At 36.1% G+C, this 25547-nt stretch overlaps 1 protein-coding gene across 1 annotated transcript in view; it reads right to left on the bottom strand.

The window, feature by feature from the left end:
* Col9a1 (collagen type IX alpha 1 chain) overlaps window positions 1–25547 on the bottom strand; it is an 83391-nt gene that overhangs the window by 16135 nt on the left and 41709 nt on the right. The window contains exons 21-36 of the mRNA XM_026391350.2: window positions 23315–23368; window positions 21877–21930; window positions 21685–21738; window positions 21501–21554; window positions 21008–21061; window positions 19961–20005; window positions 18655–18708; window positions 18512–18565; window positions 9714–9767; window positions 9026–9097; window positions 8513–8548; window positions 7757–7801; window positions 6398–6430; window positions 2960–3106; window positions 2728–2782; window positions 769–957 (exon numbers count right to left, since the gene is read on the bottom strand). Of these exons, the coding sequence (XP_026247135.1) occupies window positions 769–957; window positions 2728–2782; window positions 2960–3106; window positions 6398–6430; window positions 7757–7801; window positions 8513–8548; window positions 9026–9097; window positions 9714–9767; window positions 18512–18565; window positions 18655–18708; window positions 19961–20005; window positions 21008–21061; window positions 21501–21554; window positions 21685–21738; window positions 21877–21930; window positions 23315–23368 (1054 nt within the window). The remainder of the gene's footprint in view (window positions 1–768; window positions 958–2727; window positions 2783–2959; window positions 3107–6397; window positions 6431–7756; window positions 7802–8512; window positions 8549–9025; window positions 9098–9713; window positions 9768–18511; window positions 18566–18654; window positions 18709–19960; window positions 20006–21007; window positions 21062–21500; window positions 21555–21684; window positions 21739–21876; window positions 21931–23314; window positions 23369–25547) is intronic.

The raw sequence follows: 25547 nt of genomic DNA, 5'->3' as shown, positions 1-25547 counted from the left end.
TAAAATTAAAAAAAAAAAAAGGAAAGAAAGTGCCTCTCTTGTTTCTGATGTCGTGTTTTTCAAAAGTTCCCCAGTGAGCTGTCACTAACTCATCACCTCAACTAACAAATGCCATCTGAAGCAACCAGTCCTTCTGCCAGTCCTGCAGAATATCTTACACACTCACAACCTGTGGTTTTTCTGCAAAATATTGGATGCAAGGATTTTTTTTGTTTTGTTTTAAATAAAAGGGAAGAAACAAATCTATTAAAGATTACAGTTTGATTCAGAGGGAAAATCAAAAGTAAATAGCCAATGCCACTTTTGAAGAGAGCTCCAATTCATGATGTAATTTTGCTTATGTTCTGCTAGCAAATGTTGTTAGTTTAAGTAACAGATACATACATTGTAAGATGGTTGCCATTTTAGAAGAGCTCTACCATGACTTTAGAGTCTCAAAAATATTTTTTTTTATTTGAATGATCCCTTACCTGATCCTGTAAAGTTTGTTTTGAACTGTGATTGAAGCAGAGTATAATTGAGCAAAATGAGAACTAAAAGTCAGGGGAGCTTAATTGTAGTATTTAGTCTACTGTTGTGGTACAGCAGCATCAAAAGAAAATAAGAGTTTTCAAATCTTTATCATCACCACTGTAAAAGAGAATAATATACATTTTATCTCACCAGATATTAGCAAAGCAGGACTTCCTTGAACTTGGATATACACTGTACAGCTGAAAAAAAAAGGCAATGTGTGTTCCCAGGTTCTACCTGGACAAAACCGCTTACCTTTAGGTCCCCTCAAACCAAGAGCGCCAGGGGGACCTTTAATGCCAGGGAGGCCACGAATTCCCATCTGACCAGGGAAACCATTCTCTCCAGGGGGACCAGGGGGGCCAGGAGGACCAGGCCTCCCAGGGAGACCAGAGGCACCAGAGTCTGGACGCTTGAGACTAGCAGCCATCTCAGCAAAATGCTCTAAAAATAATAAACAGAATAACCCAGAAAAGTCAGAAACATGAAAGTGACTCAAATGAAGAGAGAGGTATTCCAAGTGCCTTGTTTTTCCAAAACTTCAAAACTGGGGGTAGGAAATGAATACAGTTGGGAGACTATTTCCAAGGACTGTCTGCCAGGAAGTGTCACTGGTGCTGCTGTATTTTTGAAGCGTCACTGGTGCTGTTGTATTCAGCTCTCCTGATAGTTTTGGACCTCCTGTTTTGAGACAAGGGCAAGAGCTTGAAGTGCAGGGCTTGGGGACCAGCATTGTTCTGCAAGGATGAGTGAGTCACTTGAATCCTAGCTGGGTATCTGAAAACCCAGGATAGGAAGAACAATGGGTTTCTTAGCAGGGGTGGAAGTGTTGTCCAAAAGCTTTTTAAAAGCCAAGGGCACTGTCCAAAATTAGTATTCAGACCATTTGGGACCTAGTGTCAAAAACTAAAAGGCTTTTTGGTTTGAAGATATTACATAACCTGAAATATCAGGAGGATTCATAGCTTCTTATAAATTCTTCCCCTCCATTTTTTTCTTCATGCTTGGAATAGACAACAATCATTAAAATATAACCTGTTTCTTGGGAATGGTCTTAAAAATTAATAACTGTGTGGCCTTTCTCAGGAACCATTAAATAGATTCAGAATCACCCACTAAATCCATGGAATACAAGAAAATCTCCCCCTTAAAATGCTCTATATGCGACTGTAATATTTCTTAAAGCTTTAGGATTCTAAGGAGAATATGAGTTGGAACCAATTTTCTAGCCCGCATTTTAAAATTCTTTAAATGTGAATATTCTAAATTTGCTTTATTCAAGTAAGCACAAAACCATAATTTTCTTGACATGTAATGCTCAAAACTGAAACAGACTTTCAAGATAAAATGTCTGCAATGAAGAGGCCTATGTTGTTTTCAAATATAGAAGTGTTCATTTCTTTCCCTTTGATTCTGGAAAACTCTACAAGTATATTAGACACACTAAACTATCTAATGAGCATACAAAAAAAAAATTTTAAAAAAGAATTTCTTCAGCAAAGAGGTGGTTTCATCCGAATAACATAATTTTGTTAGAAGGCTCCAATGTTACAGGATCCCCTCAGTTACAAGGTATCTTTGTGCATCTTCATTTCCTGTATGGTTTGATAAGTAGGCCAGCTCTGGAACAGCCATTGCCATAGCCATAGGTGAATGCAGATAAAGATTAACAAATGTTATAATACACTGTCATTCTGGGAAAATACTAGTCATTGCTTTTTTACATATATTTTACATAAGTAGAAATAATATCCTTAGGTTCCTTATAAGCATAGAGCCTGGCATTTAGTTCTCAAATTATTTAGAGAGTTCCTAAGGCAATTCTAGATACACACTAAGTGATAGGATCTTAAGGAGAAACACCTGAGAATTTGTATTCAAAGGAAAGGTGTGTGTGTGTGTGTGTGTGTGTGTGTGTGTGTGTGTGTACTTTCTTATAAATTATCTTTATCCCCTGGAAGGGGGAGGGAGAAGGAGAAAAAGAAGAGAAAAAAGGAAAAGAAAGCAGGCTAACACAAAAGTAATTATTGTGAGGATGTAAGTTGTGCAGATAGCAACAACTGAATAAAAAGAAATTGGCATTAAGATTACTCAAAATGTCCCACCTTTAAAGCACACAAAAAGCAACAGTTATTTACCCTTGCACATCTATAAGAATAAAGTCTTAAGAAGCAAGTTTATGATGGAAAAAGTTTAACCATTGTGTTTATTTACCTTGAATGACTCTCATGCAAACTTGCTTAATGTGCTGATCTGTCGGTGCTCTACCCTGGGACAGGAAAGAAAAAAAGGCAGTTTATCCACAGAACCATAAAGAGAACATTGTTGAATTATAAACCGACAGACTCTGCCAGGAACCCAGGTGGCTATATTTACTTGCTGCTAAAGAGCTAAGATCTAGTCTAGCCCCAATGCTATGGGATGGAGCTTCCACAGGGACACTCACCGGAGGGCCCTGGATACCAGGCAGGCCAGTGGCACCCTGTTCTCCCTGCACACCCCGGGGTCCAGGAGGTCCTCTTGGTCCTTCTGCTCCAGGAAGCCCCCGATTTCCTTCAGGACCTCTCAATCCTGGCTCCCCAGGGTTACCCATCTGCAACAAAACAGTACACTATAAAACCAGGGCTAGACACAAGGACTGTGTCTGCTTACTACTAATATAAACACTTACTTGAAATTTGGGGTTTCCTACATTCTATCTCCTAAGAGGTCCCCTGTAAGAAGTTACCACAAGATGCATACACATAATTCCACCACCAACTCGTCAGTCTCTGAGAACCTCAATTCTAGTAAACTATTAAAAATCTGTATTGTTTACTATAATTATTCCAAAATCTTCACTGGAATAATATATTTTAAAGACTTTCATACCTCAAGCCACTTCCTAAGAGCAAATTAGCTGTGTTTTGGGTTTTATTATTTTGTTTTGGAGCTGGTGATGGACCCTAAGGCCTTGTACATACTAAGCATGTGTTCCACACACCTGCCCAGGCCCTGCAAATTAGTTTGTCATAAGGCCTGTTAGCATTATCTGGCCCCCAGAAACCCCACTGAGTTCCTATAAGACATGCTATTTGAGTGTCAGCAATGTAGCAAAACATAAAGATATTTTCAAGAATATATATTATTCAGCCTTTAAACTTTTTGGGGGGCTAATCTGAAGATACTAGGTATATTCAGAAATTACAAAATACTAACATGAACTAAGTCAATACACTTAAAATGTGTATTTAACATACGGGGCCAAAAAAGCAAGTGCAGGGCTGGGGTTGTGGCTCATCAGTAGAGCACTCACCCAGCATGTGTGAGGCCTTGGGTTCCATCCTCAGCACCACATAAAAATAAATAAGTAAAATAAAGGTATTGTGTCCAAATATAACTAAAAAACATATTATTTTTAAAAAGCAAGTGCAAGTTCACAGATCTTCCTACGAAAAATTAAATTCTAAATATTAAAAAAACTTAAAAATAAACTCCTTATTTATTCACAATAAACACATATATAACTTTGGCTTTTTTCCTGAGAGCAGATCACTAAAAGCATTTAAAAGAATCCTCATCTACATTAACTGCTTTTTAAAAAGAGTTAATTAATCCTTTGTGTGTGTGTGTGTGTGTGTGTGTGCGTGTGTAAGAAATTAAAATTTGTCCATTCTTCTGGTGGAATTTGTGGCAGAGTTGCTATAACATACTGTTGTAGGAAATAAGAATGAGAAGATAATAGTGCAGTAGGCAGCAAGGGAATGCTAGTGCTCAAGATGTGAATATATGTAAGCAACTCCAACCTGCCTTTTTTCATATGCAGCATTTATCTAAGAAGAGCTAACTCTTTCAAATATTCAAATATTTTAAACCCAAGTGAAGAAGGTGATGAAGCAATGCTTTCACTAGGCATCCAAATAAAGCTTGGCAAGTGTTATTTTTCCAACTTCATGCAAAACTAATTGATATTCATCTAAGCCAACTTGCCAAGATTGCTTCTATAAAGAAATTATGACTTAAAAGACTTCCTGAAAGACAGTGTCAATGAGCAAAGCTAAATATATACTATGGAAGTCTGCAGAATTGTCAGGTGCTCAAGTGCAAAACTATAACAACTTCTAAAACAACCCAAGGAGAAGCCAAAATGAGCTCAGAAATGAACTAAAGAACTGTCATAAAATAAACAGATCAATTTGCTGGCAATGGTTGAAATATTGCTAGAATAATAAACAGGAAGTTTTTGATGGACAGATCAAAGGTTAATATGACCAAGACATCATAAGGGCCCTGGAGCTTTGGGAAATAATTCCTCAGTTGAGGAACAGTACAATGAAGTATAAATTAGGGTAAAGACATATCATATTTAACAAGTTCAAATATGCTGAATTCAGTGAAGGGAGTGAAATCTTTGTGTTGGTAACTATTTCCCCTGATTCTGGGACACTATGGTTCAATTTCATCATGGGCAGTGTCAGATATAAGTAGGGAGGGGTAGAGAAGAACAGATGAATTAATTATATTAATTCCTAACAGTGTACCAAATTAGAATGCAATTAACTTATATTGATCACTACATTGTGATTGGCTTTTTTTTATAACTTTAATTCTTTCAATTGAACTTTATTGAAAATATCTATAGTGACGTAGGATTTCTATTACTACATTCTATCAAGATTTACACTTTACATTTTGTTCAGTCCTACCTAACCCATTTTTTTCAAAAATTCTGTCATAAAATGTCACTTGACACTTGGTGTTTAGAGACAGGTAGTTAGTATAATGTGGTAAGATCCATTTCAGTAGTGTGCATGAAGCCCAAGGCTAGGTGGGTCTTTCCTGCGAAAATTAAGTTGCCTAAGTAGGAGGTAACAATTCTAAGGAACGAGGAGTGTGTTCCAGACTAGGAAAATAGAGAAAGTACTAAACAGCATGACATGACATGACATGGCCTGTAAAAAAGAACTGCACATGGATGAAATTCCAAAATGTACAAGATGAGATTAGAGAAGCAAAGAACACTTCATCAAAGGCTTCATATACCATGCTAAACAATGATTTTGTTCTATGAAATGTTATACCTGAAGGATTTTCAGCAAAAGAGGGTTACATGGTGGGTTTTACCTTTTTTATTTAGATTATATTGGCTGCCATGAGGATAATTGGTTGGATAGACACCGAACAGTGGGGAATATTTCAGAAAAAAGATGGACTTGCAAGTTAACTAGAAGCTGGTGGTAGTGGCATTTGAGATTGAAATCTGAGCTTCATATTTTTCCTTATATTTTTTAAGCTTCTAAGTGTATTAAATGTGTATTCCTCTTAAATTAGCAAATCACCTCAGGTTTCTACTAATTAGATCTATAATTCTAAACACATCTAATCTCTGAGGACATTAGTTTCTGTAAAATGGCAAGATTTAACAAAAGATCATTTTCTAGTTTTAATATTTTCCTATTATCTTATGTGTTATGCCTCTATATTACTTCCTCAACTAGAACACGCAGGAGATTAAGAAAATTACTGAAATGTTTTGTAGTAGTGTAACTGCCAATGAAATTCAATTATACTCTTGTCACCACAAAGTACAAGTCAGTTATTTAAAAATGACCCATTTGGGGAGGAAATTATAGTATTACCATGTAACATTCATTGAGACATTTATAATATGAAAAAAAAAATTTCTTTAGAGTGGCTAGTTGAAAAGGTAGATCCATTTACATAACTGAATTTTTTGATTGGATTAATCCATTATCTAAAGAATAAATTTAGACATTTATTTTCTTGAAGGTAAGTCCTTTAAGAATTGAATTTTATAGAATGATTTTATAAAGCAGAGCATTACATTTTTATAGGTTTATTGATATTTTTAATTTTGTATAACATTGTTATTTGTTATACTTACAGATCCCTTTGGGCCTGGTAATCCTATATCTCCCTAAATCAATAAAACAAAATTATATTAGAACAATATATTCACATTTGATAGTTTCCTAAAAACATTAAAAAGTCTATTGTGCTGCTGAAGTATAGAAAACCATGAACAGATTAACCCTGGTGCTGCAGAAAAAATATTAAATCCAAAATTTGTATTCCAGGCCCAGTTATGCTATTTAACTCTGTGACCCTGTGTGAGCTAGGAAACCTCCCAGCCTTTGGTTAAATGATCTGTTAAATAACAGGGTTGAATCAGAGTACTCCAAGGTTCTATCCAGATCTAAAATGCTAGGCATCAAAAATTGAAATGTGTAGGTCCAAAGAGAATAACATTCAGTTTTAAAACAAAACAGGCATTTAAACATGTCTATTAAAACTCCATTTTTGTAACTCAAACAAAATTTTTAAATTTATCCCCAGAAGACTACAAACAAAATAGGAAAGCTTTTAGGCTTAAAAAATATGAAAATCTCCCATAATTAATTCTAGATATGAATTCAGCTCAAATGTTAGCACACCAGTTCATCTCCATTACAAACAGAATTATTTTAAAAGTTCTTAGTCCATAAAGTGAACAAACTCAACAGAAAATCAAATAGAATAATTCTACTATGAATTTATTTGACAATTAGAAAGCTTTATGCAATTCAGATATTACATTTACGTTTACTCTAAATCCTGAAAATTTGAATAAAACAACATTATCAGAACTTTTTTCTGTACTAAAAGCTCTCTAACTCTATTTCATGAGAAATCTATCACCTTGACCCCAAAGGACCAAAACATAGTCAAAACTATAATGATGAGCCAGCAAACTAAGCAGTTCTAGCAGTAAAGATAACTTTCTCTCTATCTTATTGCTTTTCTGGAGATTTAGCAGTGTCACTCTTTGGAGATGGAGGTTACTTCTTTGGAGGGTTTCAGAGTAGAGAGAGTGCCCTTGGTCACATTTGTAAGCCTCGGCTTCCTAACTATAATAAATGTTCAATTTTATTTCCATGATAGGCACCATTCATAGACTTTCATATAGTCCTATAAGAATCACCTTGAATGTATAGATACAAAACCACAAGAGAATTCACCATCTATAATGGAATTTTCCAAAAGTTTCAAGTCAGATTTATCAATTGTGGGCCGTTTTCTCTCTGCTTTATTTGATCTTGGTTACAATCTTGAGAGTCTTTTAACTCAGAGAAGAAACATCTTAGCTTTTGAAGAAGGTGGTGAGAACAAAACAATGTCAGAAAAGAAGAAAAATAATACACATTTCCACTACAGCTCAAAATCTGTAAAGTTCCTTCATTAACCAGAAAAAAAAAAATCTTACAAGGTCACCCCTTTCTCCTGCTTCACCTTCTTCACCAGAAGCACCCTAAAAATTAAAATAAGAGAATCACACTTTAAATTCTTAGTCTCTTAGTCCCATGGGTCAACTTCCGGTCAACATTAATAATCATTCACACATGCCCAGATACTCCCAGGATCATGCAGCAGTACAAAATGCTGGCAGCGGTTTTCCAATCTAGATTGCTAGTCCAAAACAAAACAAAACAACATCAACAACAACAATAAAAAAAAATGGTCTAGAGAGAAACCAGAAGTTGAGATTGAATTTCAACTATTAATTGAATTTAATTCAATTTATTAAATTAAATTAGCAAGCCTATGTAACAATTTTGTAATCAATAACCCCTAGAAAAGGACTTTTAGAAGAGACAAAGGAACCCAAGGAAAATGATAAGCATAACTCATGCATAGAATATTTGCTGAGGTTTTGATCAGGAAAAATTTAAACATTATGATGTGCTCACACATAAGTAACTAGAGTTTACTAAGTAAGTAGAGTTCTACTTGGTGAGTCAGAGACAGGGCTACTCTTTCCAAAGGGAGAACAGTATAAAGTCCAGGAGATAGAGCAGTCATTGGCTCCAGCTTATGGAAACAGATAAGTCTACCGCACACCAAGAAAAAGCTGCAAGTCTCCACTGTTTTAATCACATCCTTAAGCAAGCCAGTCCCTCCTGGTTGTGACATGGCACATTTCAAACACTGCGTTTCATACTAATAGAGTATTAAAACTTACCTGTTCACCCTTTGGACCTTGTTCACCAAATACACCCTGTGATGAAGAAAATAATAGGCCTTTTAAAATATGTTGAGCTGTTTATGTAATTTCAAATGAACCAACCCACATTCTAGGCTCATGGATAAGCACCAGTGTGGAAAACGTGACTGGAGAGAACTTCACTCCTCACCTCCCAACAAGAACCAGGGAAAACCTGAAAATGCTCCAATTGTCTCAAAACCTCTGGTAACTGAGGGCATTGTAGGATCACATCCATATACCATTCACTAACAGGACTGTAAATTTAGAACTAAATAGAATGCATGATCACAACTGAAATGTTTACTTTTCTCAGGCTTTTTATTTTTTCTTTCTCATAAGTTATTCTGTTTTTGCTTCTTAACCTTTTTTGATAACTCTATGATAAATTCTAGGAAAGTTCTTCACTGAGCCAAAAGTAGCCTTGCTTTCTCCACATAATACAAATCACCCTTCCAAATAAGGAACTTTCTGCAGTGTTGGATATCTTACCCTGTCTCCTTTCATTCCAGGAAGTCCAGGAGGCCCAGGCAAGCCAGGGAGGCCAGGGCTACCAAAAGATCCCTGGAAAACAAACACAAAGTCCCTAGAGTCACTGTCACTGCAATGTTGGAAGCTCACAAGCCAGACCTGGCCTTGGGTGTGTTGACTTATATCTAAAATAGATGCACTGTGGTCGGTTTAACTCTGGTCCTCTGGTTTGCCTCTCTCCCACCTTCTCAGGAGAAGAGGGGCCAGTCCTGTCTGCCCTCCCTCCCACCTGAAGTCCTCAATTCCCTTTGCACTCCTCGCAACAGTGGGCTCTTTCAGCCAAGCCCCCGCAGTGGCACTGCTGCTTCACTTGCTGTGTAAACAAGCACAGCACAAGAAGTCAAAGACAGCATTCACTTACAGTCCTCCTGAATTCCAAGAATAACCAGAGGCCAAAGGTGGCACTTCATGTCTCTCTGGGTTTTAAAATGTATACTACAAACTGTTCTCATTAAAACCCTCTGAGGATATCCTAGGTATAATTTAAAATTTCACATGAACATTTCCACATATTACATAACAATGGAAATAAAATATGACTTATTAAATGACCCTTTGCCAATTGTTTTTCTCTCCGGGCTTATTTTTTGTAATGTACTCTGTTTTGGAGAAAGCATACAAATGTCTGCATACTGGAAATATTACTTACCGGTTTACCTGGTAGGCCTGGGGATCCTACGGGTCCTGGTTCCCCTCTGCTGCCCTGTGAAAACACAAATATCACTGTCAACTAGGCATGTGGCCAAAATCAAACACTTCATTACCATATAAATAAAATAACATTTTACCTAAGCTTTTGTTTCAATATAAGTCATCAAACTATTCCCCTATCCATCAACTGTAGGCAGAGACCATCACATGGACCACCTACACAATCCCCTGTGTGCATCTTTCACTGGGCACCCTAATACTATCCACTGTGGCTAAGACCACTGGGAATATCTGACTCATATACATGAAATGTCAAATAGTAATTGTCAGCCTCTAAATGACATTCTGATTTATATTATGACTAATTATATACATGTTTTATCCCTTAGACTCTATGTTCTTGAGGCATTAAGTACATATTTGGAATTCTTCAATATCTGAAACACAGAATAAATTTTCTGGTCTAAGAAGCAACATTTGGCAAATGCTCTCTTACCTCAAAAAGAGTGAAAAAAAGGAAGCACAAGATAGAGATATTTACCTTTAAATTATTATTGCAACCTCAAAAAGACACAGATGGTAAAAAATATATAAAGTCTCTGAGATAAAATTTACTTTTACTCATTCTTGCTTTAAATATTAGGTACAAAGATAAACAGACCTTCAAAGGTGCAATTCATGATGAAGAAAACTAAAAAAGCAATACTAACTTTATTTTTTGTGGGCCAATTTTAGTTTTTTATGTAAAAATCTAAGTTTTCAAATTTTTATTTGAATCTCAAAACTTTTGAGAAAAGGAGACACATGAACTCTTCAACTTTTTTTTTTTTTTTTTTTTTTTACCAAGAATTTCATACATTTTTATGCAGTCTGGTAAAAGCTTGTTTTATTTCTAACATGTGTTCCACTAAGCTGAACATTGAGGCTACTGGGTAAACAATCACATTTCCTGGATGGTGTACATAAAAATAAAACAACTACTCTAAGTTAATTTTTCTTTCAAATGACAGCTTCACTTTTATGCTTAATATTTATAAATGATTTGTGGCTCTGTGGTAGAGCACTCGCCTAGCACATGCAAGGCCCTGGGTTTGATCCTCAGCACTACATAAAAATAAATAAATAAAATAATAAAAGTATAAAAAAAAGATTATTCTGTTCTGACCCATATGCTATTCATTCTTCTTTAATTAAACAGGTTTCAAAATCCATAACCTTCTGAATTTTCAGTTTCCCTAAAGAATTAAGAACAGTTGGCTAAATTACAACAGTCTGTGGCTATGAGCTATAATTTCATAGTAGTCATTTCATATGACTTATAGGTAATTTAAACTAAGTGTGTCAAAATTTTCAAAAATGTTTATATTAACAACCTGACTGGTATATGACTTTTGAATGATCATTGGTATTTCACCCTCATGAGTCTTTTGGAAGTCAAAGGCAGAACCCTGTGAGGATGGATGCTGGAAGGATGTCAATCTAGACAAAAACCAGATTTTCAATAGATTCTTCTAGCCATCTATAAAGATTGGATTCTACACCATTAATTTGGCCTAGAACTTCAAAGTTCAAAACAGATTTTCTTCAGTATATCTACTCTGTTGACATTTTTACATAATTTCTCAACTCCATTATAATTAGTATCCTAAATGTCATTGAGTTAACATGACTTTAGGTCTGGGGTTGTAGTTCAGCAGTGGAGCGCTGGCCTAGCATGTGCAAGGCCCTGGGTTCAATCCTCAGCACCACATAAAAATAAGTAAATAAAATAAAGGCATTGTGTCCAACTATACCTAAAGAATAAATATTTTTTTAAAAAGACATGACTTTAATTCACAAATAATTGATAGTCATTGATGGGAAAATTATAATATCAGAAGAAGAAAGCTTAGTTCTTGACAAAACTTCAAGTATTCACTTCTAAATAAATGAATCATTATGCTATCTTATCTAAAATAGAGAAGATTAGTGAACTTCCTTTCCATGAACCAAAAGACTAAATTAAAATGTAGGATTGTATAAATCTTTATTGTAGGATCAATTATCTTCCAAAGACAAAGATTTTCTCTGCTGGACACTTATTTTCTCTGCTTTTCTTAAGTTCTTATTTTTCACTTCCTAAGCATTTTCAAGCCAGTGGAAGGCCTTAGGAATATCTCAGAGCCCCCACAATTGACAGCCTGCTTTGCTGAGCTTATGTACCCACGTGAGCCTGACACAGAGGACCAGGAGAAGGACTAGTGACATTGTGGGCATGAGCTCCTCTGCTACTACACAGACAACATGTGATTCTTCATTTTAATTTTCTTCCATCTTATAAAACCTTGGCCATTCTAAATGTTTTTTTCAGTTTGTTTTGTTTTCTTGAAGTACTGAGGATTGAACTCAGGGGCACTCTATCCCTGAGCTACATCATCACTCATTTTTATTTTAAGACAGGGTCTCACTGAGTTGCTGAAGCTAGTTTTGAACTTGCACTCCTCCTGAATCAGTCTCCCAAGTTGGTGGTATTACAGACATGCACCACCATGCCCATAAATGTAGGTATTTCTATAGAATCCATCCGTCTGTGAAAAACAGTGTTGTTTATTTTCACAACAGTGACCAAACACTTATGAACAAAGTATTAAGGCAAGATTATCTGATGGTCATTCTTGCAATTTTTATGTACTTCAAAAACCTGAATTCCTTCTTGAAATTCTGGAAGTTCATCTACGAAGCTAAGATAAAGATGAGTAGTCAAAATATAAATAGTAATCTCTAAAAACATGGATTCATCTAAACACATTTTACCAGGAGTAATTAGCCATGGTCCTGACTACCATAAGTATGCTAAATAAATGATAAATTTCTTAAGTCTGGCAGCTATGGAGACAACCCCACTTTCAGGAATGGGCACTGGAGGCTGACAGGGGAATGGCTAGTCTTCACTGTGGCTGATATTTACAGACCTATGACAACAAGAGCTCTGGTTAGAAAGCTAGTGTAATGGAGCAACTAATAGTCCAGCTATTAGGAGGCTGAGGTGGGAAGATCTCCTGAGCCCAGGAGTTCCAGACCATCCTGAGAAAAATAGCAAGACTGTGTCTCAAAAAAAATAAATAAATGAGAGAGAGAAAGAGAAAGAGAGAGATAGAGATTAATTTCCTGTTCGTAACAAAAGACTCAAAAGGAGCCAGAATAAAGGCAAATTTCTATCATTAGAAATGAGAGACCATAACAAAGGACTCCATGTTTCTTTTGGATGCTCTGTTTTCACGTACATCTCTCACAAATTCAGGCACATCTGCCAATTCATCCTATTTAAGATACTAATCGAGGTTTTTAAAAAGATGCAAACCCACTATCCCAACTATAACTGAGTCCCTGAGTTCTTCAGTAAGACATTGCACTGGATGTCCTTCACCACTCCATCCTCCATGCCCTGTGGTTATCTGGCCCTCTCTGCTCCTGATTCTGGGTCTGGGGTAAGACCTAGGAATCTGTTTGGGTTTATGTTGTTTGACAAATTGTCAAAAGTTGCGTCATAATTTGGCAAGTAAACCACAACTATAAAACATGCTGCGGAGGCATGAAGGGGCTGCCGAGGCATGAAGAGTGAGGAGATGAAGTTATGAATGTGATCCCAATTGCGACGTTTAAAACAGGCTTTTCCAGACATCAGCTCATAATTTCAGGCAAGTAACTTAACTTCTTTGTGCCTAAGTTTCCTCATCTATAAAACGGAATAAAAGCATTATCTGCCTCATAGGGGTTTTGTGAGAACTGAATAAGATACATAAATGATTTAAAGCAATGCCTGGCTCATTACCAGCCCTCTAGAAGTGTTAAGTTATTATTGTTATCCCAGTCAATTGCTAAAGAAATCACACAAGTTTTTTTAACAAAATGTTTAACTAAGTTTTCTTTGCCTTTCAAATCTTCTTAATCTCTGTTATTATTTGGATGTGAGATGTCCCCTAAAAGCTCACATGTGAGACAATGCAAGAAGGTTTCCGAGGAGAAATGATTGGGTTGTAAGAGTCTTAACCCAGTCAGTGATTTAAGCCCCCCACAGGGATTACCTGAATGGTAACTAAAGTGGTAGGGTGTGGCTGGAGGAGGTGGGAATTGGGGTGTGGCTTTGGGTATATATTTGTATCTGGAGAGTGCTTCTTGATCACCATGATGTAAGCTGCTTCCCTTTGCCACAGTCTCCCTCCATGATGTTCAGCCTCACCTTAAGCCCTGAGGAATGGAGCCAGCCTTCTCTGAACTAAGGCCTCTGAAACCATGAATCCTCAAATAAACTCTTCCTCCTCTATAATTGTGCTGGTCAGGTCCTTTAGTCACAGAACCGAGAAAGGCTAACTAAAACAATCTCTTTAAAAGCAGTTTTTTTGGTTTTTTTTTTGCTTGAAAAAACTGTCTCTAGTCTTCATGTCTCTGGTGTCTGTCAACATCACTGATCACCAAGCAGGCACCTTCTTCATAAACAAGCATTGGGTGCTACTTTTCCTAAATACAGACAAATAATTCAAGCTGGAGGCTCCACTTTTGAAATGGAACTATTAGACATTTGAAAGATCACAGGAAAATCAGAAAATTTAATTATACTTATGTTGCCAGAATTATTTCTAAAAATAATGGATTTTATTCCATCACATTCTAACTTGTAATGACTGTCACATTTGCTGAATTACCCAAAATGCTAACTAGCTGCAGAATGAATACTATCTTTAGTACCTCACCAATTTTAGAAGTGAAAAATTATAAATCACTACACTTAGCCAATTCTATACACTAAGTGCCTCTCTCTGGCAAAAAGGATGCTGATGAGCCCAGAAGATCAATCATGATTTCTTTACTCTGTTGCTTTTGCAAATCCATTTTCATATTAACATTGGAACATCATGTTAGTTCTACTGCAATAATAACTTTTATGTTTGTTATCAAAGATAACTTCAAAAATGATTTTTAAATGATAACTTTAAAAGTGATACTTTTATAACAGTATACAATTTTTATTTCTCTTCTAGTTAAGGTTTAAATATTCCCTCACACTGTCTAAAATCTAAACATCACACACAACACCAGTTTCACAAATTATTGCCAAAGCTTAGGTGGGATGGAGGGTTGGCAGCTCAGATCATTCAACAACATAGCAGACAGGGACCTCTGTGTTTAAGGATATTGTGTTGTGGTTGGAGTGAAGGACTTGAAGAGAAATGCAACAGGTTTCTATACTCTTAGCGTATATGGTCTTCAGAAAGCTGATCACTGCTCACCCCAATCAGAACCATGAGAGCAAACCATCCACCTAGCAAAGCACAGGCAAGTTCTGAGAAGCCGGATAGACAGACATGGACTAAGAACCACTGGAAAATAGAACTGGATCAGAGGCCAGGCTACTCTGAGCCGGGAAACTAAGATCAAGTATAAACCATGAGTGGTAAGATGGAGAAAGTCAGAGCATGATCCAAGTGGCAGATATAATTGCTTATATAAAATCACTGGAGGGGGCAAATTTTTTAAATAATATTTTTTGCCGTGAATTAGCAAAGGTTGATGGGTATATCACTTAATTTCAAAGACTCACTCCTAGGAAACACTAGAAATATGTTTTCTTTCTACTTGATTTGAGGGTTGCAGGAAAAAACTGACCAAATTTGTGAAGCATAGTAGAAAATGCGTGAACTTCTGTGCAAAACTAAGCTCGGTGATGTAAAATGAGACAACAAACGCACTGTCAGTAAGAAGATTTGGTGTTAAAACATTGGTCCAGAACTATAATATTTATAACTTATTGTGACATTTTTCTGAAAAATTTATAGCAGGTGAGAAGTCAATTATTACCAATGAAAGCAGCATAGCAGGATTTATTATACCTTCGATTCAATTCATTTCAAGAAATATTTATTGAGTACTAGCTTAAGGCAGGCCCTGAGTAAAGAGATGTAGAGAAGACAAAGGTGAATTACACATGCCTCTGCCTTCCTGCGGTCACCTCAATGTGAGGAACAAAGTGGTAAAGGGTTATAGAGTACAGGATAAGAAGAGATCACTTCTATCTGGGCAGTAAAGCATTAACTGATTGAATTAATGTTTAGATTACATCTAAGTGGGCACCTGGATTGTTGAGTCAGGAAAATGGAGAAGAAAACCATCTAAATATAAAGTCTGACACAAGGAAAACAGGCAGGCTGAGTAGTATGGAGAGTATCTGGAAATTTGCATGTAATTCAGCCCAAAATGACACAGGATCTGAACCAGACTGCAATGAGAATTAGGGGCTGGGTGGTGGCTCAGTGGCAGAGTGCTTGCCTAGTATGTGTGAGGCACCAGATTCGATCCTCAGCACCATATATCAATAAATAAAGTAAAGATCTATTGACAACTAAAAACAATTTAAAAAAAGAAATGAGAATTAAAACTAAGAAGTTATTAGACACTAAGACTTTAGACTTTCTCTTTTGGTCAGTAGCAATCCATTGAAGATTTTTCTTTTTAAATATATTTTTAGTTGTTGATAGACCTTTATTTTATTCATTTATTTATATGTGGTGCTGAGAATCGAACTGTGCCTCACACATGTCAGGCAAGCACTCTACCAATAAACCACAATCCCAGCCCACCACTGAAGATTTTTAAGTATAAAAAGAAGTGATGATGGAACCTGTACTTTGGAAAGACTAACATGGTAGTGTGTAGAGACCGAGCACCATCATTTCCCAGGGCCTTTGGAAGCATGTTCAGTACTTTAGTTTGTTCTGATGACTGTGGAGATGTTCCTGATGTTCTACAGAGGAGGCCATGGATTCAAAATGCCCTGCAATGTACAGGAGTCTTAAAGAAAAGAAGCAACCCAGAGTACCAACAGTACCCTATTAGAAGCACTAGTAATAGAGGAAAGACTGGAGCTGAGAAATCAAATCAGAAGACAATTGTAATGATCCAAGCAATAGGTAATGACCTGAGCCAGTGTTGTGAAAATGGAAGTAGAAAGCAGAGTATAAGATATGTTGAGAAGAAGACAAAGTCAACAGGTCCAACTGAAGATGGGAAATGTGATGGATGAACAATGCTAAAACTTAGAGCCTCAGGGACAGGAAATAATGGCAAGAACTTAGACTCTTACAGAAATTCAAAAGGCAAAACCTGAAACTCAGTCCCCAAACCAATTAGCACATCTTCCTTGATCCATCTCACTTCACATAAGGAAATCAACTACCCTAATCCCCATCTGATGCTTTACTTCTAGTTCTTCATTGCTTTATATGTCCCGTGGCAACCAGCTAAGCATTCTCTACTGCATGTGGCTTTTTGTGGTCAATGCATGGTCCTGATATACTCAGGGGGCTTGGTCAATGTTTCTTATACTACACACAGCTTTCTGCTCAATATAGTGAATAATTGATATAATAGTAAACTTTCTCAAAGTTCTAATGTTCCCACACTGTGCAATCTCCCCACACTAGTCATGTAACATCTTATATTGTTTTAGAAATGTGACCTGGTTATAACCTCAGTGCCTTTACAGTTTATTTATGGAAAGCATTTTAATTAGAAAATCACAAGATCTAAGTAAAAGAGAAGAAAACGAGAATTGAGCAAGCAAGGAGCATAATTAGGAGTAGAAGCTGGTTTCTTTGGCCACAGAGAAACTTTAAGAAACTACTTGGTAGATGTCAGTTGATAAACATCTTTAAGAAGTGGAAAAATCCCACTCTCATGCCACATGACAGCTGGAAACATTCATTCCTTTCAAGCATGAAGTCTTCATTCAATGTATTTAAGAAATGCTTTAAAAGAAGTAGCAATGATATTTAGAAATATTTTTGTGTTCTCACTTGGAATTTTTTGTTGTGTTTATTTAGAAGACTGAAAGTAAAAAGTATAACTGAAGACCAGAGAGCATTTTTTAAAATCAAATTTAAGTTCATGATGTTTTATGTTCTAAACATTCTCTCTGTAAGGGTTAAATTGTGTATAGTGAGGAAATACTGTATCTGCTGTAAAATAGACAAGTTTATAAACTTTCACATAAGTCTGGCAGATTTTCAAAAAGTTAAACATAGTTACCATCTGACCCAATAATTCTACTCCTAGATGTGTACACAAGAGAAATTAAAACATATGTCCACAAAAAAAAATTGTAGACAAATGTTCATAGCAGCATTACTCATAATGGCCAAACATTTATTCAGCAATAAAAAGGAATGAAGTACCAATACATGCCACAGCATAGATGAACATAGAAATATTATGCCAAGTGAGAAAAGACAAGCATTTTTTTTAAATGTCATATATTTTATGGATCCATATACATGAAATATCCAGAATTGGTGAAACTATAAAGACAGAAAATAGATTACTGGTTGCATAGAGCTGAAGGGTTGGAAGGAAATGCTGAATGACTAAATGGGTACAGGATGTCTTTCTTAAGTGAAAAATTTTCTGAAATTGATTGTTGTGATGCTTGCACAACTCTGAATATGCTAAAAAGCAATAAATTATATTGATTAAATGGGTGAATCACATAGTATGTGAATTGTGCCTTGATAAAGTTGTTTAACAGCACTAAAGTATTTCCTTCAACATGGGATGAGAGCAGAAACAATCATCGTGCCTCTGTTAAATGCCTCATTTTTTTTCCATTTTCTGAAAAGAAATACTGCCTATCAAAGTAGCATTCCCATTTCATCATTCATCTAGACTACCATGTGCTCAAACACCAGAAGGCAATTGTGCATGGATGAACAAATGGCAGAGCCCAGTAGGGAACTAGGGAAGCCCCTGCAGAGAGGGAATACTCACAGGAAGGCCCCGGGGCCCTCGAGGTCCCACCTCTCCTGGAGGACCCTGTTGGCCCTGTTATGAGAAAGAAAGACAGAGAAAAAAAAATCAACAACTCCTGATAACAGTAGGATAACTGACAGAAAAGTCAAAAGGCTTCTTACCGGTTTGCCCGAATTTCCCAATTGACCAGGCTTCCCTGGAGCACCTGTGTTTCCCTAAAGATGAAATGCAACATTCAGAGAAATTCCAACTATAAGTAAGCCTAATCATCAATCTGCCTCACCCAGACAGGAATTGCTTATATTTTAATAGCCTTAATCTCCTGATTTCACACTGAGAATTCAGGAGGATGCAGAATGCAGATTTAGTACCAACCATGTATTTAAGGTCACATGTCAACAAATGAAAGTTCTTTAGCCTGCATTGAAAGGAATCCTTTCAATGCAAGGATTTTCTTTTGTCACAATATTAATTATATATGTACTTCCTTTACCATTTTTACCTCCAATACATTTCTTTGATCCCTTTTAGCTCACATCAGCACTATTGAAATTTTTGAGAATCAAGTCAACATGAGGAAACAAGGGGATGTGCTGTTAGTAAAGCTCTGTCAGCAAGCTTCAGGGAAAGATACATGTCTGCAAAGACCAACTCTATCATCAGTCTCTCACAGCCTGCCTGTTAGGGACCACCTCTACTTAAGATGCTGTGGACCACTATGATTGAAGGTTTGTACTCACATGCTCTAACAATAACCAATTTCTATATCATTCATGCTTTATCTATTTTCTTCTAAAGCAAAGCTATCACTTTAGTTTTTGCTTTCACCTATTGTGTTTTGTTTTGTTTGTTTTGTGGTTGTTTTTCTTTTGCAATGCTGGGTATCAAATCCAGGGCCTTGCACATGCTTGGCAAGCACTCTACCACTGAGCTATATTCCCCAGCCCTTTGCCTATTATTTTTAATTGGATGCACATTAATTATGCATAGAATATAAAAACAAGTTGACCAATATGTGAACAAGTGCCTAATATCTTTTTGGTTTAAGCTAAATTATCTTAATAACATTCATGGGTATATTTTCAGTATTTCACAATATTAATTATATGTCTTTACCATTCCAATCTCCAATACATTTTTTGAGCCTTTTTACCTCATGCTGACGCTATTAAAAATTTTAAGAATCAAGTCAACATGGTTTTATAATATCTTCTTTTTTCAAGTAGTAAGGAACAATTAAGTTTTCCCTGTTTCATCCTGACAAAGGATGACATTTTTATGAAGAAAGTCTAACCAACTCTCTACAACTGGGGAAAAGATTAGCATTCCAAGTCTTAGAGCTTTTACTTTTTAATTTTTCCCTGGGGTTAAATATGAAATAAAAGGCAGTTAAAATATTAAAAGTTATAAGAAAATATGTTAATAAAATAATAAAGAAAATATTAATTTAAAAGTTTAATCTTTTACCTTTTCACCAGCAACACCCTTTGCACCAGGAATTCCAGGTACACCCTAAAAGAATGCACAAGGAATTTGGGTTTAATCACTTCATCTGAGAATCTGTGAGCTGCCAAGTCCACTGTATACTGCTGAGAGACTGTATAAGGGAGATACTACCTGGGTCCCAATCTCTGGAAAGTTATAGAACTACCCACAGTGTATAGGACCTTACTTTACTGAATCTCGTGTATAAGATTGAAGACTCTGAAAGAAAACCCTACTCTAAAGGATGAACCTCCAAACTAGAATTGGGTACCATTTTCAGGTCAACAGGAGTTCTTATGAGCAGGACATCTGCTATAGGTAAATAACATGGTTCTATGTACAGAATAAAACGAGAGCCTATTGAAAATTCTGGGCTTTATAGTAAAAAAGAGAGAGAGAGAGAGAAAGCCAAAGGATGCTAGGCTAAGATTTGGTGTTACCAGGAGTCCTAATAACCTCAGATTATTTCAAAAGTATCAGATGTCCTAACATTGGGGGCTAGTCCTTGATACTATCAAATAACCTTTATTAATTTGAAAGATTTGCCTTCAAAGAGTCAAGAATACATGCAATACACTCCATATAAATTTCCAATCACATTGATTTGGTGAAACATCAATTTGAATGCTTCAAAATGGGACATATCCAAAAATGAGAACGTGTCTCCCAGAGAATCCACTCAACCTCTTATGACTCAACGCTGCTAACAAGAAGTCAAGACTGGTTAAAGGTAGGATGACACACATGGCACTGGCCCAGAGCTCAGGATTAGTGCAATGATGTAAGGAAGACAGCAAACCTAACAGAGAAGAGGGAATCCAAAACATAAATTAAAGCTTTCTACTTATAGTTATTAGAGAATATCAGCTAATCAGGGAAATAAAAATACAAAAGTATAAAACTAAAAATATTAAAGTAAAACATCATCTTTTCCTCAGAACTCAACAAGTTCCATAACATGTCTCTCCCTCCACATTTATACATTTAAAGTGGATAAACTAACAAATATTTAAAGAATCAAATACTTACTGGTAGCCCCTGCAATCCTGCATCACCAGGAGGTCCAGGTTTCCCTGGTTCACCCTGCAGCGGGGCGGGGGGTGGGGGGACCAAACATTTAATCACTTTGAACCTATATGAACTGCTATATTATTTTTAAGAAAGAGTATAGATTTTTTAAGTAAAAGGATTATTCCCACAGCTGACCTTATGTGGACTTTTACAATTCAACAAGAGGGTAGCAAGGTAGAATACGGGACATAAACTCAATCAAAACAATATCCCTCAGTCTTCTACCATCAGTGGGACAATTTTCTTGTGTTCCTAAATGCAAGCAAATAAGTATACTGTTCTAATAAGAATTTTCTCTTTGACACTGGATTAAAAAATTAAAAGGAGAAAAAAAAATAAAAAAACAAAGCTGGCTAAATAAATCTCCTGGTGATGTTGTAATGGAAATACTGTGCTCAATTGGTCAGGCCAGAAACAGCCCCATTCATGAGTGACTGAATCACACAGCTACCTTTGTTCCTGGCATTCCAGGTATCCCGTCCCGGCCATCCACACCTGGCAAGCCCTAAAGACACACAAAGAAATACTCTGTTGGAAAAAGCCACATTCTTTGTCCCTACATTATTTTCTAAAATTTTACTAAAAGTTAATAATCACTGAAAAAATGTGCCTGATGACTAGAGATCTAGACATACCGTGTCTCCTTTGGGTCCAGGGGGTCCGGGAATTCCTCTAGGACCTTGAGCCCCCTGTAGGGCAGGTCAGGAAGCATAAATAAGACATGGACAATAATCACAATATTTAGGACATGTCAAACAGATAAGCAAAATCAGCAGATGATGCTGAAAAGCAGGATGCTCCTAGTATAAAGACTAATTTGGACTCACTCTATCTCCCTTGGGGCCTGCTTCACCAGGAGGTCCTCGCTGTCCTTGATCACCCTGTACAAAAATTAAATTTTCTTAACACAAGCAAAAATTACTTATTGATAGATCTGTTAAAATTAAAAAGCACCATCCACATTATCTACCTATTGCTCTTTCACTACAATGGCTTTGATCTATAATGGATGCCTAGCTCAAGAAATCTTTTTATAAAAAAAACTATAACCTTAAAAATTGATATTGACATAGGCATAATTGAGACTTGCATGTCCTTTTTTTCATTTTCCATGTGTAATTGTCCTATGCTATTTGGATATATATATATAAAATAGATTAAGTTCCATACTATAGGTAACGGTATCTGTAACTACATCTACATAACTCGTTGACTGCTATGGTGGCTGAGGGTTGGGTTAGGTGCTAATATTTCCTCAATGTTATGTAATTTCCCACTCAGCAATAGTGGTTTCTGTCAAAATTATCCAACTAATGTTAATATATGGTATAGGCAATAAGTGAGAGGATGCGTCTCCTTAAAATTCAGCTTTTTTTTTTTTAGTTGCTTCACTACTTCAAAATCTTGAATGGCTCCCTGTTACCATTGATTGTTTATATTGGCATCAAATATTCTCCATAAGGTGGTTTTACCTTACCTATTCAATCTCATTCTCTCCATACACTTCTCCACCCTAGGCAGTGACAGCCTCTATGATAACCCATGAATTCCATGCCACCAACTGTGCCCTCCTATACTTTGCTGCCTTTCCCACCTGGAATGGCTTTCCAGGTCAACCTTCACAAGGTCTTCTTACATGGACTATCTCTATCAGATGTTCTAGCACTTAATCTTGAAGTTGTTCACTGTGTTACATCCTGTCTTTTCCACTAGACCAAAGGACCTTGACAGTCATGAATTCTATTTGATCCACATCTTTTCTACTTTTTATATGGTATAAGTGACTAATGGATGGCTTTTTTTTTTTGTCTGTTTACCTCCAAAAACAGGCTTGAGGCAGAATACAATAATGAGAAGTGTACATATTAAAGCCAACTATGGAATAATAAGATTATAAACCATAGAAAAGGAAAAAGATAACTACCCAGGAACTAGAAATAAGATTATTACTGCGAATCTAAGCATGACAACCAAAGCAAAAAAAAAAAAAAAAAAAAACAACACAAAAAAAACAGCAAACATAAATATTTAACTTATTGACTTATTCCATAAGAAAAAACATGAAATCAGAGGAACACCCTTCTATAGCTTAAAAAAGTCAGGCTCATTTTAATTATAATTTTTAAATAAATATAAAACTATTACTCATTTTTTATCTTAATTATATAAGATACTTGCATATATCTCTCTATATATAGCAAAAAACCATTACTACTAAAATAAAAAAAATCTATGGTTAGGTTTTGTAAAAAGAAAACCACTTACAGGTGCACCAGGCAGACCCTGAGGCCCAGGTTCTCCATCTAAGCCCCGAGCACCCTGAAAAAAACAAGATGAAGAAATAAAATTAAGATCAGTTATGTATGTTAAGGGCATATCTATCTTTCTAAAGAAATATAATAGTCAGTTTAAAAGGAAGTTTTTATGCCTGAAATGTCTGAGGAGTACTTTATGAGAAGCTTCAGATATGAAAACACAGTTTACATCTACTCATCATAAGACAGAATTTAAACTCAATGTTTGATATACTTCTGGATATTTTAAGCTAACACTGCATTCTCAGCTGCTGACATGAATTTACAACACTATCACTTGTTCACACAACTTGACAATTCTATTGGAAAGAGGTTTGGCCATCACCCTTCTGGGTTCTCAGAAATGCCTGTGGGAATTCATTAATGATGAAGGCCACAGAGCCACCTTACAACTAGAGGACTCTGGTGCCACAGCTGAGAGAGGAACTTACAACACTCTGGATCGCCCCAAGATCTGAAATAAAAAGTCAAGCCATATGATTCAGAAGAATGAATTGTTGAAAAGACCCAAGCATCTCTTCTCCCATTCAGAATTGATGTTAGGTTCAGTTTACGTTAAGTAACCAATCTATTTCCTCAAGGACAGATCCACCCTACCAAGAGATGGCATAAGAATTAGCCAGAGCCTTATAAATCTAATTGTCTGAAAATGATCTCTGACTTGGCTATGTATTGTACAGATCATGCCCTTATTTTCATTAGAAGAATCAAAATGTGATTTTAAAACAAAAATACATTGTTTTGGTGTTCTCCACTTATGCTCCTTGACAAAATACAAACTGTCTTTAAATTTTGTCCTCATCTACACAGCAAATAAGAAAGCATAAGGGACAACTGCAGTGAAAAGACAGCCTCCTAATGAACCAGGTTGAGATAAGATGATAAAATAAATGAAAAGCAATCGGAGTACTGGATAGATGTCAGGCCAAGAAAGCCAGGTGGACAGCATCTGCAGTAAGAATTAAAACTTAGGAAACCTTTGATAGGAGGTTCAGATATAGGTAGAATCAAAGAAAAAAAACACAACGAACGCAGAGGGACCAGAGAGCCTTGCAATTCTTTGATCCCTAAAAACTAGAACAGAGCAGAGGCATTCTACATTCACTGGGGAAGAAAGAATTTGGAAGACCCGAGGAAAACCTTGAATTCATCATTCACTTTGCATTATGAGAACAGAGACCAGCTTTGCATTATAGAAATGGCTTTGATGCATCTCTCTCTCTCTCTTTCTGTCTTTCTCTCCCCCCACTCCTCACTGCTGTTCAGCGTGAGCTCAGACCTAAACTGCTGTTACTAGGTAACCAGTCCATGTCTGAGTTCAAAAGAAGAAATTTAAAAAAAAAGAAGAAGAAGAAGAAGGTGAAAAAAGCAATTTGACAGAAATCAAGGAAAATGAGAAATTTTTTAAATATCAAATAGGAAATGTTTCAAATAAAGAGAAGATCATGAACAGTAATTGCCTTCAAAGCGAGGGGTCATGTATCTTAGGGGATGATTTAAATTCAGAAAAAGTGAAGGATTAGCTATCAGAAGCATCAAAAATAATCAGTTTTATTACTTATTTAAAAAGAAATGCACACAAAGTGTTACTTAAGGTGATATGAATATAAAAATATACAAGACTCCATTTTTTTTAATTCACTGTTTTTAGGAAAGAAATAGTCCAGAGGAGAGGAAAAAAGAAAGCAGGTAAAATGAAAATACTTGGAAGAGATAAAGAGGATTTAAAAACTAAAAAAAAAAAAAAAAAAGTAAACAATCCAGACTTAATTCACAAAAATGTGCATCTCTTTAAAAAAATTAAGATTTGATTTCATTTATTGAGCATAAACAATGCACAACTTGTTGTTATTTAAGTTTAGATAAAAAGCTTTGTATCACTGTGTCAAACTGACACAGATTAGCTGTGGTGGCTCTGAAGAGAATGAGGCCAGGGTGAGAAGTGAGAAATGAGAAGTTAAAGCAGACGCCTTTTAACATTCTGTGACCTACAAACTGGTTTCTCTAACACACTTTCTAAGAAGCAATAACTTTTAAACACACACACCAATAGAAACTTTGAGAGGGTTTTTGTCTACAGGTTTCTGTTGTTTTTCCTTGTAATATTACCAAGTATTCCCTGTTCTCCATCCTTCACACACAGGCCTTGTAGTCTCAACATCCTTCTGATGCCACCTCCTTCC

This window comes from Urocitellus parryii, chromosome 8 (genome assembly GCF_045843805.1).
Source record: "Urocitellus parryii isolate mUroPar1 chromosome 8, mUroPar1.hap1, whole genome shotgun sequence".
Classification (NCBI taxonomy): Eukaryota; Metazoa; Chordata; class Mammalia; order Rodentia; family Sciuridae; genus Urocitellus; species Urocitellus parryii.
This window is presented reverse-complemented; position numbering and strand designations above follow the sequence as displayed.